Source organism: Drosophila bipectinata, chromosome 3R (genome assembly GCF_030179905.1).
Source record: "Drosophila bipectinata strain 14024-0381.07 chromosome 3R, DbipHiC1v2, whole genome shotgun sequence".
Lineage (NCBI taxonomy): Eukaryota > Metazoa > Arthropoda > Insecta > Diptera > Drosophilidae > Drosophila > Drosophila bipectinata.
The window spans coordinates 3,193,811-3,204,188 of record NC_091739.1 but is presented as its reverse complement, the minus strand read 5'-3'; the positions used below and the strand labels follow the sequence as shown (position 1 = coordinate 3,204,188).

At 42.2% G+C, this 10,378-nt stretch overlaps 3 protein-coding genes across 5 annotated transcripts; 2 read left to right on the top strand and 1 right to left on the bottom strand.

Moving 5' to 3' along the window:
• Positions 1 to 58: 58 nt before the first annotated feature.
• CstF50 (cleavage stimulation factor subunit 1 Cst50) lies at positions 59 to 1,790 on the bottom strand. Of its 2 annotated transcripts, XM_043212341.2 has the most exons (4): positions 1,612 to 1,790; positions 1,439 to 1,535; positions 520 to 1,384; positions 59 to 453 (listed from the first exon to the last, which is right to left on the bottom strand). In XM_043212341.2, exons 2-4 carry the CDS (start codon positions 1,507 to 1,509, stop codon positions 115 to 117), a joined length of 1,275 nt encoding a protein of 424 aa, XP_043068276.1. In that variant the 5' UTR covers positions 1,510 to 1,535; positions 1,612 to 1,790; the 3' UTR covers positions 59 to 114. The 2 variants fall into 2 exon arrangements, with proteins under 2 accessions (XP_043068276.1, XP_017101023.1); XM_017245534.3 differs by having other exon boundaries at positions 1,439 to 1,789.
• A 250-nt stretch (positions 1,791 to 2,040) lies between these two features.
• LOC108128133 (nucleolar protein 16) lies at positions 2,041 to 3,040 on the top strand. Its single transcript, XM_017245535.3, has 3 exons — positions 2,041 to 2,230; positions 2,398 to 2,682; positions 2,738 to 3,040. Exons 1-3 carry the CDS (start codon positions 2,133 to 2,135, stop codon positions 2,976 to 2,978), a joined length of 624 nt encoding a protein of 207 aa, XP_017101024.2. The 5' UTR covers positions 2,041 to 2,132; the 3' UTR covers positions 2,979 to 3,040.
• An 860-nt stretch (positions 3,041 to 3,900) lies between these two features.
• On the top strand, positions 3,901 to 10,277 carry eEF1alpha2 (eukaryotic translation elongation factor 1 alpha 2). 2 transcript variants are annotated; one of them, XM_070281229.1, is made up of 5 exons: positions 3,901 to 4,047; positions 5,425 to 5,502; positions 5,862 to 6,729; positions 7,112 to 7,317; positions 7,403 to 10,277. In XM_070281229.1, exons 3-5 carry the CDS (start codon positions 5,907 to 5,909, stop codon positions 7,760 to 7,762), a joined length of 1,389 nt encoding a protein of 462 aa, XP_070137330.1. In that variant the 5' UTR covers positions 3,901 to 4,047; positions 5,425 to 5,502; positions 5,862 to 5,906; the 3' UTR covers positions 7,763 to 10,277. The 2 variants fall into 2 exon arrangements, with proteins under 2 accessions (XP_070137330.1, XP_017101025.1); XM_017245536.3 differs by having other exon boundaries at positions 3,920 to 4,108.
• Positions 10,278 to 10,378: the final 101 nt, after the last annotated feature.

Below are 10,378 nucleotides of genomic sequence, written 5' to 3'. Positions count from 1 at the left end.
TGTTGCGAAATCTAGACTAGTTATCGCTATGAAATAAAGAGAATTTTAGTGAAATATAAAGTTTGTGATTTTAATGAACATGAGACAGGAAATGCTTTCATTTCTTTAAGGAATTTATTGATTGTTGGCACGTCGATACCAAAACCTCGCTCGAAAGTCATCTGAGCAGGTGAGAAAGGCTGGCGCGTTCGGGGAGTGGGTGATGTATCGAACTGGCCCGTTGTGCCCCAGGGAGTTCAGCGTCAATCGGCAGCCGTTACGTGAGTTCCACGAGCACAGCGACGTGGTTGCCTCGTCGGGGAATAGAACATAGTCCTCGGTGTGATTGAACACTGCCTCCGTGTGGTGCTCCTGCTTGCCAGTGGTTCCTGCCCCAGTATACGTCTGAATGGGGCGACTGGTGCACAATTCCCACAAATAAACCAGCGAGTCCATACCCGACGAGAGAAGGTACTGAAATAATATAACATCCAATAATAAATATATACATTTTGTGGATCGATAAGAGTATTTGACTACCTTCCCATTTCTGGTAAACTCCAAGGAGCAAATGGCCGCTCCGCCATGAGCTTCAGCAATAGTATTAATGCACCTCCCACTAACACCGTCCCACACCTTGATGTCTCCATCGTAACTTCCTGTGGCGTACAGCTTGGCTGTTGGAGAATACTTCACGCAGGTAACGCCCGCCTTGTGTTGCTGCGACGGAATGGCGCTTACAAAGCACTGGGCAGTGTGGACGTCGTACACCCGGAGAACATTGTGTTCCGTGCCAATGGCCACGTAGTCCCCAGTGGGATGGAATGACAAGCACAACACAGGCTCGCAGTCGGTAAACACCTTGTGGGCCTTCTTAACAGATGGCTTGGCAATGTCGAACAGTTTCACAGTTCCATCTCGCGAGGCTGAAGCGAGGATATGCTCCTTGGGATGGAATTCCAAGTAGGATACCTCATCGGTATGATCGTACAAAGTGCGGATAACTGGGTGTCCCTGTTGTTCACGTCCTGGCTCAATGTCTTCGGGGGCGGATTTAGCCAGCATTCGCTCCACGTCCAGAATCTTGATACTTGCATCTACACTTCCAGTGGCCACAAGCGAACCATCGAAGCTGAAGGCTCCAGCTCGACAAGCCTGCTTATGCGATGTCACGTAGGCGGTTTCGTAGGAATGGGGTTCAGGGGCCAAGGCGGATGCCTCTGGCTCGAATTCCAGATCGATTCCAGGGAGAACATCGTCGGTTTGAGTTTTCTCTTTATCGCCAAGAGTCTGCATGCCGGCGATCATCACGTGCAGCAGGCGCTCGCTTGGAGCACACTGATCCGCCTTGACCAACATAGACAGCTCCATGGCAAATTTTTCCAATCCATCGTACATCAGTTGGCTGGGGAAAACTATGGGTGTTAAGGGAGCACCTGTAGAATCTGCAACTACCTACCTAATCATCAGACGGTAAAGGATCTCCCGGTTCTTGACCAGGTTGCTGGGGTCCAATATCTCGTCACGCATTTCGGTTATATATGAATTGTCGACGGCTTAATAGAGGAGAAGTTGTATTTTTCGGACCAAAACAAAGGTAATCGGGAGCCGGGTAGAGGTCTTTGGACTTACTACTGCCTGAATTCGTTCCTGCCCAAAATGTTTATCTAAGGTGGCTGGAATGAGCTTCTTGCCTTGTAGGCTTGCGACGCCTATGACCTCGTTTTTGTACTTTTTATAAAAAGTTTTAAGATTTGTTGATGGTTTCGGATGGTCGCCGCAGTTTCTGTGTGCTGGCCACCCATGCACCGAGCTATACACCGTCTAATGGAACGATGGAATTGGAATATGGGCGGGATTTTCAATTTTAAATTATTTCGTTATGTATTTACTTTTGACCGTCATGATTACAATTATATATGAACCTTAATTGACCTTACGAAAAAGAATTAATTTTATTACAAGTTTCACCATCCAAACAAAAAAAAACAAAAATCCCTTATCCGACTACGTGTAATCGAAATAGCTTATATGTCCGGTAGCATCATGTTATCGGTTTGGTGTTTAGCCATCTGGCAACTCTGACAGCTGGCAACACGTGCGATTGTTTTGGTTTTTGCAGGTTTCGGAAAAAGTAATTTAATAGTTTTACAATGAAGATTCGTAAGAACCATGCTCGTAAGCGTTACCGGTACAGTGTTAACCGCAAGACACTCAACAAAACCCGCAGTTCTACTGGAAAAATAAAGGAGTAAGTTTGGTCACTAAACAATCCAACCAGATTATGGGGAGGAGTCCTAACTGAGGGCTAACAAACTAAACATTTAGAATATAATGATATTTGATATATCATTAGTTCTGTTTATATCTTTATTGAATTATATATCTTTTAGTAACTCTATTTTTTCAATGTTTCAGCCCCCAACTTAAGAAAATGTGGGAAGAGGGACAACGTGTGGGCACTAACTTTAGCGAAATGGGCTTGGCCAAGGACCCAAATAAGGCAATTGCAATTCCTAGCTACAAACAAAATCGTCTGCACGCAGCCAAGATTGTAAATGGGTTCGTCGAAGAAGAGCTTGACGAGGACGAGCTTAGGGTTTTAGGCATCAAGAAGGCGCCTGTAGAGGAGGGACCCAAGCGCGGACACGTAGTCCAGGAGCTCGAGCAACTAGCCAGCGAAAGGGCTGACCCGGAATTCAGGTAAACTGGCTTTGTTTTCCTATAAAAAATTGGCTAAATTATTCTGTATTTGCAGATTACCCAAGGGTGTCGTTAAGGAGCTAACCTACTTCCTCAACAAACACAAATTCAACTACAAAGCTATGGTCACGGATCGACGCAACTACAACCAATCCACATGGCGTCAGTTCAGACTCAAGATTCGCAGATTTATGGCCATTCCGGAGCAGTTTAACGTATATTTGGAGCAAAACAAGCTGCCGATAGGTGTCAAGCCTAAATGGGAGGAGTATGAGTCGGACAGTGAATGGAAATAAATATTCTATCTGATGTCATTTTATTTTGATTCAAACACTATACTTAGTATAAGATATAGATTTTATTAAATGCCTTAAATAACATAAAAAAAAATTCTATCCTATTTGAGAAGCTATAGCGTTTATAAAAGATATATATATATAGTGATTTAAAGATCATACTCGCCACTCGTCATACCTGTTAATCCTTTAAATGCCCGGTACTTTGCTAGTCAACCGGGCTATTTCATTTCTTAAACAATACTGTCATTAAGTTTCTATTACTAAAATACGCAATGCCATTTTAAGGGCACATCGATTTAAATTGGGCGGCCTTTGTCAAGGAAAGGAAGTTATAATCGAAAATTTTTTCTTTAAAAATGGGTAGTTTTTTATAAAGGTTGAAAAAATAAAACCGATAAAATCATAATTATATTATTCAAAAATATTTAAATATGTTTTTAAATTGTTATAAAGCAGTTCTAAAACTAAAAGCTTATCGATAGATTTTTTTAACGCAAAATTATTAATTTTGGCGCGTGAATATTCGACTAAAAATGGCAACTCTATTGTGTTTAAAAAAAAAATCTTTCAAAGAAACAAATACAAGCATTATTTTAAAACTCACTATTTTAGATGATTTTATTTACCAAATACATGATAAATAAACATTTTTGAGAAAAATGGAAACCATAATTAGGCAAAAATTTCAAATTTGGCGGCAAAGTTTGCCATTTTATACTGGTGATGCACATAACAGTCTAAATATTAGCAAACTTTTTGCAACACTGATTCGTGCTTTTTCACGAAGTGAATTTCACGACCGCCAGCTTGCAACACTTTTGGTTTTCCGCCTTTTTTCGGTCTTTTCCGTTTCTGGTTTCCAGGTAAGTGGACACAAGCTCCTACTAAAAAATCTAAGAAGGCTCCTACAAAATTGTCAAAAAATTATTAAAGCCGTCGATTGATTTTTCAAGTGATAATTAGTAAGGAAATCGAAAAGCCGAAAGCATTTTGAGTCAGTTGGTACATTTTCCCTTCGAATAAAAGTGTAATTCGAATTTTATTGCGAAACTAAACGCGGCGTTTGGTGAGTCTGTGTGAGTGCAATTGCAGTGCCGGCCGGTGTCTCATGAGGTTTTGCATAATAGGCAAGTGAAAATATTGGCCGTCCCTGCGTAAATAGAGTCATGGAAGCCACGATTTCAGAAACTGGAGCTGCCGTGGCTCGGGAAGCCTCCAGTTTCGAGAAAATTAAACAACTTAAGGAACCCGGCGGAAAATTTCAAAATGGCGGCGAGCAAAAAGTGCATAGATGTGTGCATGTGTACGAGTGCTGGTGTGAGAGAGTGGACTTGACTATTCATGTTGCTTCCTTTCCCACGCTTTTGCGTACAACTTCATTGGAATTTTCCTTAAAAATATTAATATTATTGCACACATGCTGTGCAGATCCCCTGTCAGATTTTGTTTAAAGTTTTTTTTTTCACGTACACATGAGCTATTTGCCTGCCAAAGTATTTTTACACATGTACATACATACATACATACATATGTACATACGTCTTTTCTTTCAATTTGCACTTCGATGCAAGCAGAGATTTAAAAATAACATGCGGGGAAAAATTCTGCAAGTAAAATTTGTCACTAGGGTAAAAAATAAATCACTACGCCCTTCGGTTGTGTGTGTGGGGCTTTCTCTGGCCTCTCATTTTCTCCCAATGCAGGTTTATTGAAGAAGAGTCCGTGCAATACGCGGCCATTTCTACCATCGGACTCTCCTGTTCTTCTTGTCCTGCTCTTGTCAGTCTGTGTGTGTGTGTGAGTGTGTGTTTTGCAGTTTTCACCCTTTGGAATCGCGAATTTTCTGGCGCATGCCGATGCTTGTGCTTTCAAGGCGTCATCATTCCATTGATTTCATTCTTTCACAATTTCTTCAGGAAATTGCAAGTACTACATCCCAATATTCTATATTCTAGTTAATTTGCACATTTCAAGTATTTCTGTTTAATTAAAAAGTGCCATGTCATAGTTCTAAGAAATACATTTTTTTGTGTAGAACTGCTTTCAACAAAAATATTGATAATCTACATATCTTTAACTGTGAAAAGTTCAAAGTGGCTTTTTGTATAAAAATACGTCCAATGAAATCTCCTCTGAGAAGCCGGCCGGCAGCTTTCTCCCTCCTGGACTGACACAATGTTTTCCGCATTTCCCCGGGTTTGGGGTTAATCGTCTGCCGGAGAGTGCATTTTCCCCGATTCGCGAACTGTGCGCGTTCTGTTCGTTTCCCGTCTGGGGCTCGTCGTATATTGATTTTTCGGCCGGTGCAGGGCAACCAAAAACCGGAGATATACCACTGGTAGTCTTCAGTCGACTTTCTCATTGTCCGGGTCTAGATTACGGGCTCCAAATTAGGAAAATCAATTCTGTGGGTGTAATTCTGATTTTTTCACCATCATTGCAGGTGATTGCGTCTAGTGGACTTGTGAGGTTTTTGATAGACAACCAGCTCGCTCGTTTTAAGAAAATCAAAAAAAAACAGGTGAGTTTGCACTGAAAATTATTACAAAATTTTATTTCCTACCGGCATAAAAAATTGAAGTTATTTAAAGTAACAATAGTTTCCACTTTATTGAAATTAAATGTAAAATAAAGTTTATTAATCTTTGCAAATGTCGGAGTGAAAAATTAAAACATATATTTACTGGGTGTATACTAAAACTATACATATTTGTGTGTCCATCGATGTATATAAAATGATTTTGGTGTGTACACCACAATGACATGACCCACACCCACAGCATACACATGTACGTCATACACACGTCTCCCAGAACCCACATTCATACTTCTGTTTTCACTTGTAATATTTAAAAATCGACACCCCTTTTCCTGTCTTAGAATTCTCTGAAAATATAAAGCTCTTGTTGAGAACCGGCACTTAAAATGGGCAAGGAGAAGATCCATATCAACATTGTGGTCATTGGCCATGTGGACTCCGGCAAGTCTACCACCACCGGCCACTTGATCTACAAATGTGGTGGCATCGACAAGCGTACGATCGAGAAGTTCGAGAAGGAGGCCCAGGAGATGGGCAAGGGCTCGTTCAAGTATGCCTGGGTGCTCGACAAGCTGAAGGCCGAGCGCGAGCGTGGTATCACCATCGACATTGCCCTCTGGAAGTTCGAGACGGCCAAGTACTATGTGACGATCATCGATGCCCCTGGCCACAGGGATTTCATCAAGAACATGATCACCGGCACCTCGCAGGCCGATTGTGCAGTGCTGATTGTAGCCGCCGGCACCGGTGAGTTCGAGGCCGGCATCTCCAAGAACGGCCAGACCCGAGAGCACGCTCTGCTGGCTTTCACGCTGGGAGTGAAGCAGCTGATTGTCGGCGTCAACAAGATGGACTCGACTGAGCCGCCTTACAGCGAGGCCCGCTACGAGGAAATCAAGAAGGAGGTCTCCTCCTACATCAAGAAGATTGGCTACAACCCGGCCTCGGTCGCCTTCGTTCCGATTTCCGGCTGGCACGGCGACAACATGCTGGAGGCCTCCGAGAAGATGCCCTGGTTCAAGGGATGGACCGTGGAGCGCAAGGAGGGCAAGGCTGAGGGCAAGTGCCTGATCGATGCGCTGGACGCGATCCTTCCGCCACAGCGCCCCACCGACAAGCCGCTGCGCCTGCCCCTGCAGGATGTCTACAAGATTGGCGGCATCGGAACAGTACCCGTTGGCCGTGTGGAGACTGGCATCCTAAAGCCAGGTAAGTGGCTATTTTCTGTAATTAGTTTTTAGCCTTCCACCCTTTTGTGTGGGGCTGTGCTCCTTCGATTACTTCATTCATGTACCTCATCGAATTTGGGTCGCTGGTGGGTGCCAGTGAGTGGGTGTTGCCACCGCCGATGTCGTCTCCGACCGAGGCTCGCGACGAGTCCTTGCGCATGTATGCATTATTAAACGAACGTCTCCGACGCGAGAGCGGAGCACTCCCACCACCATGCACCTTGAGATAACGAGTAGGTCTATTCCTGAATGGGTAGCCCGAAGCACACGAAATTGGCTTATTGTTGGCCAATACACATAGATCTTGAAGGGGAATAATAAAACACACACACTTAAATAAATTGTTCTCCTCCATCATTCAGGCATGGTCGTCAACTTTGCTCCGGTCAACTTGGTCACTGAGGTAAAGTCCGTCGAGATGCATCACGAGGCTCTAACCGAGGCGATGCCCGGCGACAACGTCGGCTTCAACGTTAAGAACGTCTCGGTTAAGGAACTTCGCCGTGGCTATGTGGCCGGCGATTCGAAGAACAACCCGCCCCGGGGCGCTGCTGATTTTACTGCTCAGGTGGGTACTACCGACATATATCTTTTATCTTTCACAAGATAGGCATATTATTAACTAAATATATATTGACTTATTTCGCCTATAGGTTATTGTGCTGAACCATCCTGGCCAGATTGCCAATGGTTATACTCCGGTCTTGGATTGCCACACGGCCCACATTGCCTGCAAGTTTGCCGAGATCAAGGAGAAGTGCGACCGTCGCACAGGCAAGACCACCGAGACGGAGCCAAAGGCCATCAAGTCTGGAGACGCGGCCATTATCCTGTTGGTCCCGAGCAAGCCGCTGTGCGTCGAGAGCTTCCAGGAGTTCCCACCGCTGGGGCGCTTCGCCGTGCGCGACATGCGTCAAACTGTGGCCGTTGGCGTTATCAAGTCTGTTAACTTTAAAGAGACTACCTCGGGCAAGGTAACAAAAGCCGCTGAGAAGGCACAGAAGAAGAAATAACTAGGGTGCCAGCAGAACTTAAGCAACAGCAATGGCAACATCACCATCAACATAAACACCACCCGATTCCAAAAGCAACAGAAACAGCAGTCGGCTAGAGCCACACTCACACATGTCAAATTTATAATATCCACTCGACGATCAAATGCAAACCCTTGCTCTCTGGCAACCAACACCCCAATTACTACTACCACTAACCATACAGCATATAGACAACCCATTTCATACAACGAAAATGGACGCGAAAATTTCTTGCTACAGGCCCCAGCAGGCCCCAGAGCGGATTTCTTACGCTCTCTTACGCTCATCGTTCGTTCATCTTACGCTCATTCTCGCATTAAATGTTTTCTGTTTCTCAGTCTCTAAACGGAGCGCGATGAAGAAGGTTGGCCTGCGCTTCGGTTGATCTTTGTATGTATGCGTGTCACACATTCACATACATGGGTGTATGTGTGCGTGCGATTTCGTTTCGAAGCCAGCGCACAAAATTTTGATTTTTCTTACTTTTAAGGCTTGCTACCCTAACAAAATTCGGGTATTCGTTATTTGATGAAATGACGAAAGAAATTATATTATTTTGTATATTATATTTTTTTATTATTTCAGCATACATTTTTAATTTATTTAGGAATAAGATTAAGTGTTAGTAGTAAAATGTTTTCTGTATATATATTTTTACGAATCATTAAAAATCAATATACTGAGAAAGTGTCAGAGTATATTTCGGTCGGAGTCACTTAAAGCGCCGTTTGCTTTTAAGTTTTTGTTGTTCTGCAAGAGGCTTGTGCATGCCTACTCTAACGATGGAATGATTTTTAGGGGAGGGTGAAGACGGGTGAAGAATTAAATTACTTTTTAAAGTTATTATATATAAGGAAATATATATAAGGAAATTATTAAATTAACGACAATAATTTAATTAAATCTCACAATAACCCAAAATATAATAACAAGTGCCTGAAAAATTGTAAACAAAAAAGGTAAACAAGTCCATCAGCTGTTTTCGTGTCTTCACCCTCCCCTAAAAATCATTCCATCGTTAGAGTAGGCATGCACAAGCCTCTTGCAGAACAACAAAAACTTAAAAGCAATCGGCGCTTTAAGTGACTCCGACCGAAATATACTCTGACACTTTCTCAGTATATTGATTTTTAATGATTCGTAAAAATATATATACAGAAAACATTTTACTACTAACACTTAATCTTATTCCTAAATAAATTAAAAATGTATGCTGAAATAATAAAAAAAAATAAAATAAAAAATAATATAATTTCTTTCGTCATTTCATCAAATAACGAATACCCGAATTTTGTTAGGGTAGCAAGCCTTAAAAGTAAGAAAAATCAAAATTTTGTGCGCTGGCTTCGAAACGAAATCGCACGCACACATACACCCATGTATGTGAATGTGTGACACGCATACATACAAAGATCAACCGAAGCGCAGGCCAACCTTCTTCATCGCGCTCCGTTTAGAGACTGAGAAACAGAAAACATTTATTGCGAGAATGAGCGTAAGATGAACGAACGATGAGCGTAAGAGAGCGTAAGAAATCCGCTCTGGGGCCTGCTGGGGCCTGTCGCAAGAAATTTTCGCGTCCATTTTCGTTGTATGAAATGGGTTGTCTATATGCTGTATGGTTAGTGCTACTACTAACTGCGGCCCGCAGATACAGATATTATACAAAATCGAGCAGATACTACAATACATGATAACCAAACACACAATTAGCGAAGAAGAGAGCGGTAGATTACAGCCGGAATCTGTCCAGCTCCCAGGATCTGTCTTAGTCGCCTTCTGCCTGGTAGTCTACTGCATTTATCTTAACTTGTATCGCCATCGCAAGTCCTTCCGCAGGAAACGCAGGGCGTCGTCGTGGGAATTGTCGCCAGGATTCGATGGAGCACAGCCCGTACTGTAGCCGCCTGCCTCTTCGATATATACATATATATATACTCATCTAACTAACTTTACACTTGATTAGCAGCCACACACATCCTGTCGTGATCATCCACCAGTCTCGAATGGATTTTAAACACTTTTTCTACTTTTGATAAGTCAGGTCGAGGCATTCGATTTAAAATCTATTATACGATGTAATTTCCGAATTTAGTTTTAAACCATGCCCACACACTAAAAAGATATGAAAAAAAAAGAAAGACTACATTCGCGATGAATTCAAAAATTTTTCTTGAAACAAAAAGACAAATGCTTAAGAAGTATTAAAAAAAATCAACAATTACACACATAATCATGCGGTTTTTGAAAACATTTTAAATGTTCGATTCAGCCTCATTTTGCATTTTCATGCCACATTAGATACGTTACCCACTTGTCATTGCCCCATAACCGCCATAACTACACGTTACATTTTCACAATCTGAATTTATATGAATCGTAAACCATTGTAACCGACACCAAATCAATTCATGGATACAGAACATGTTGCTTAATAAAAAGATCTTTTAAATGATGAGAAAAATAAAGGAAGCTTAACCGTAAAACACAGAAACCTCTTTTGTTTATTTTTTAGGGAAGGAGTACAATCGAAGGTTTATGCAAAGATTTTTAATAATCGTATGACTAAATATGACTATAAACGATTATTTTTCC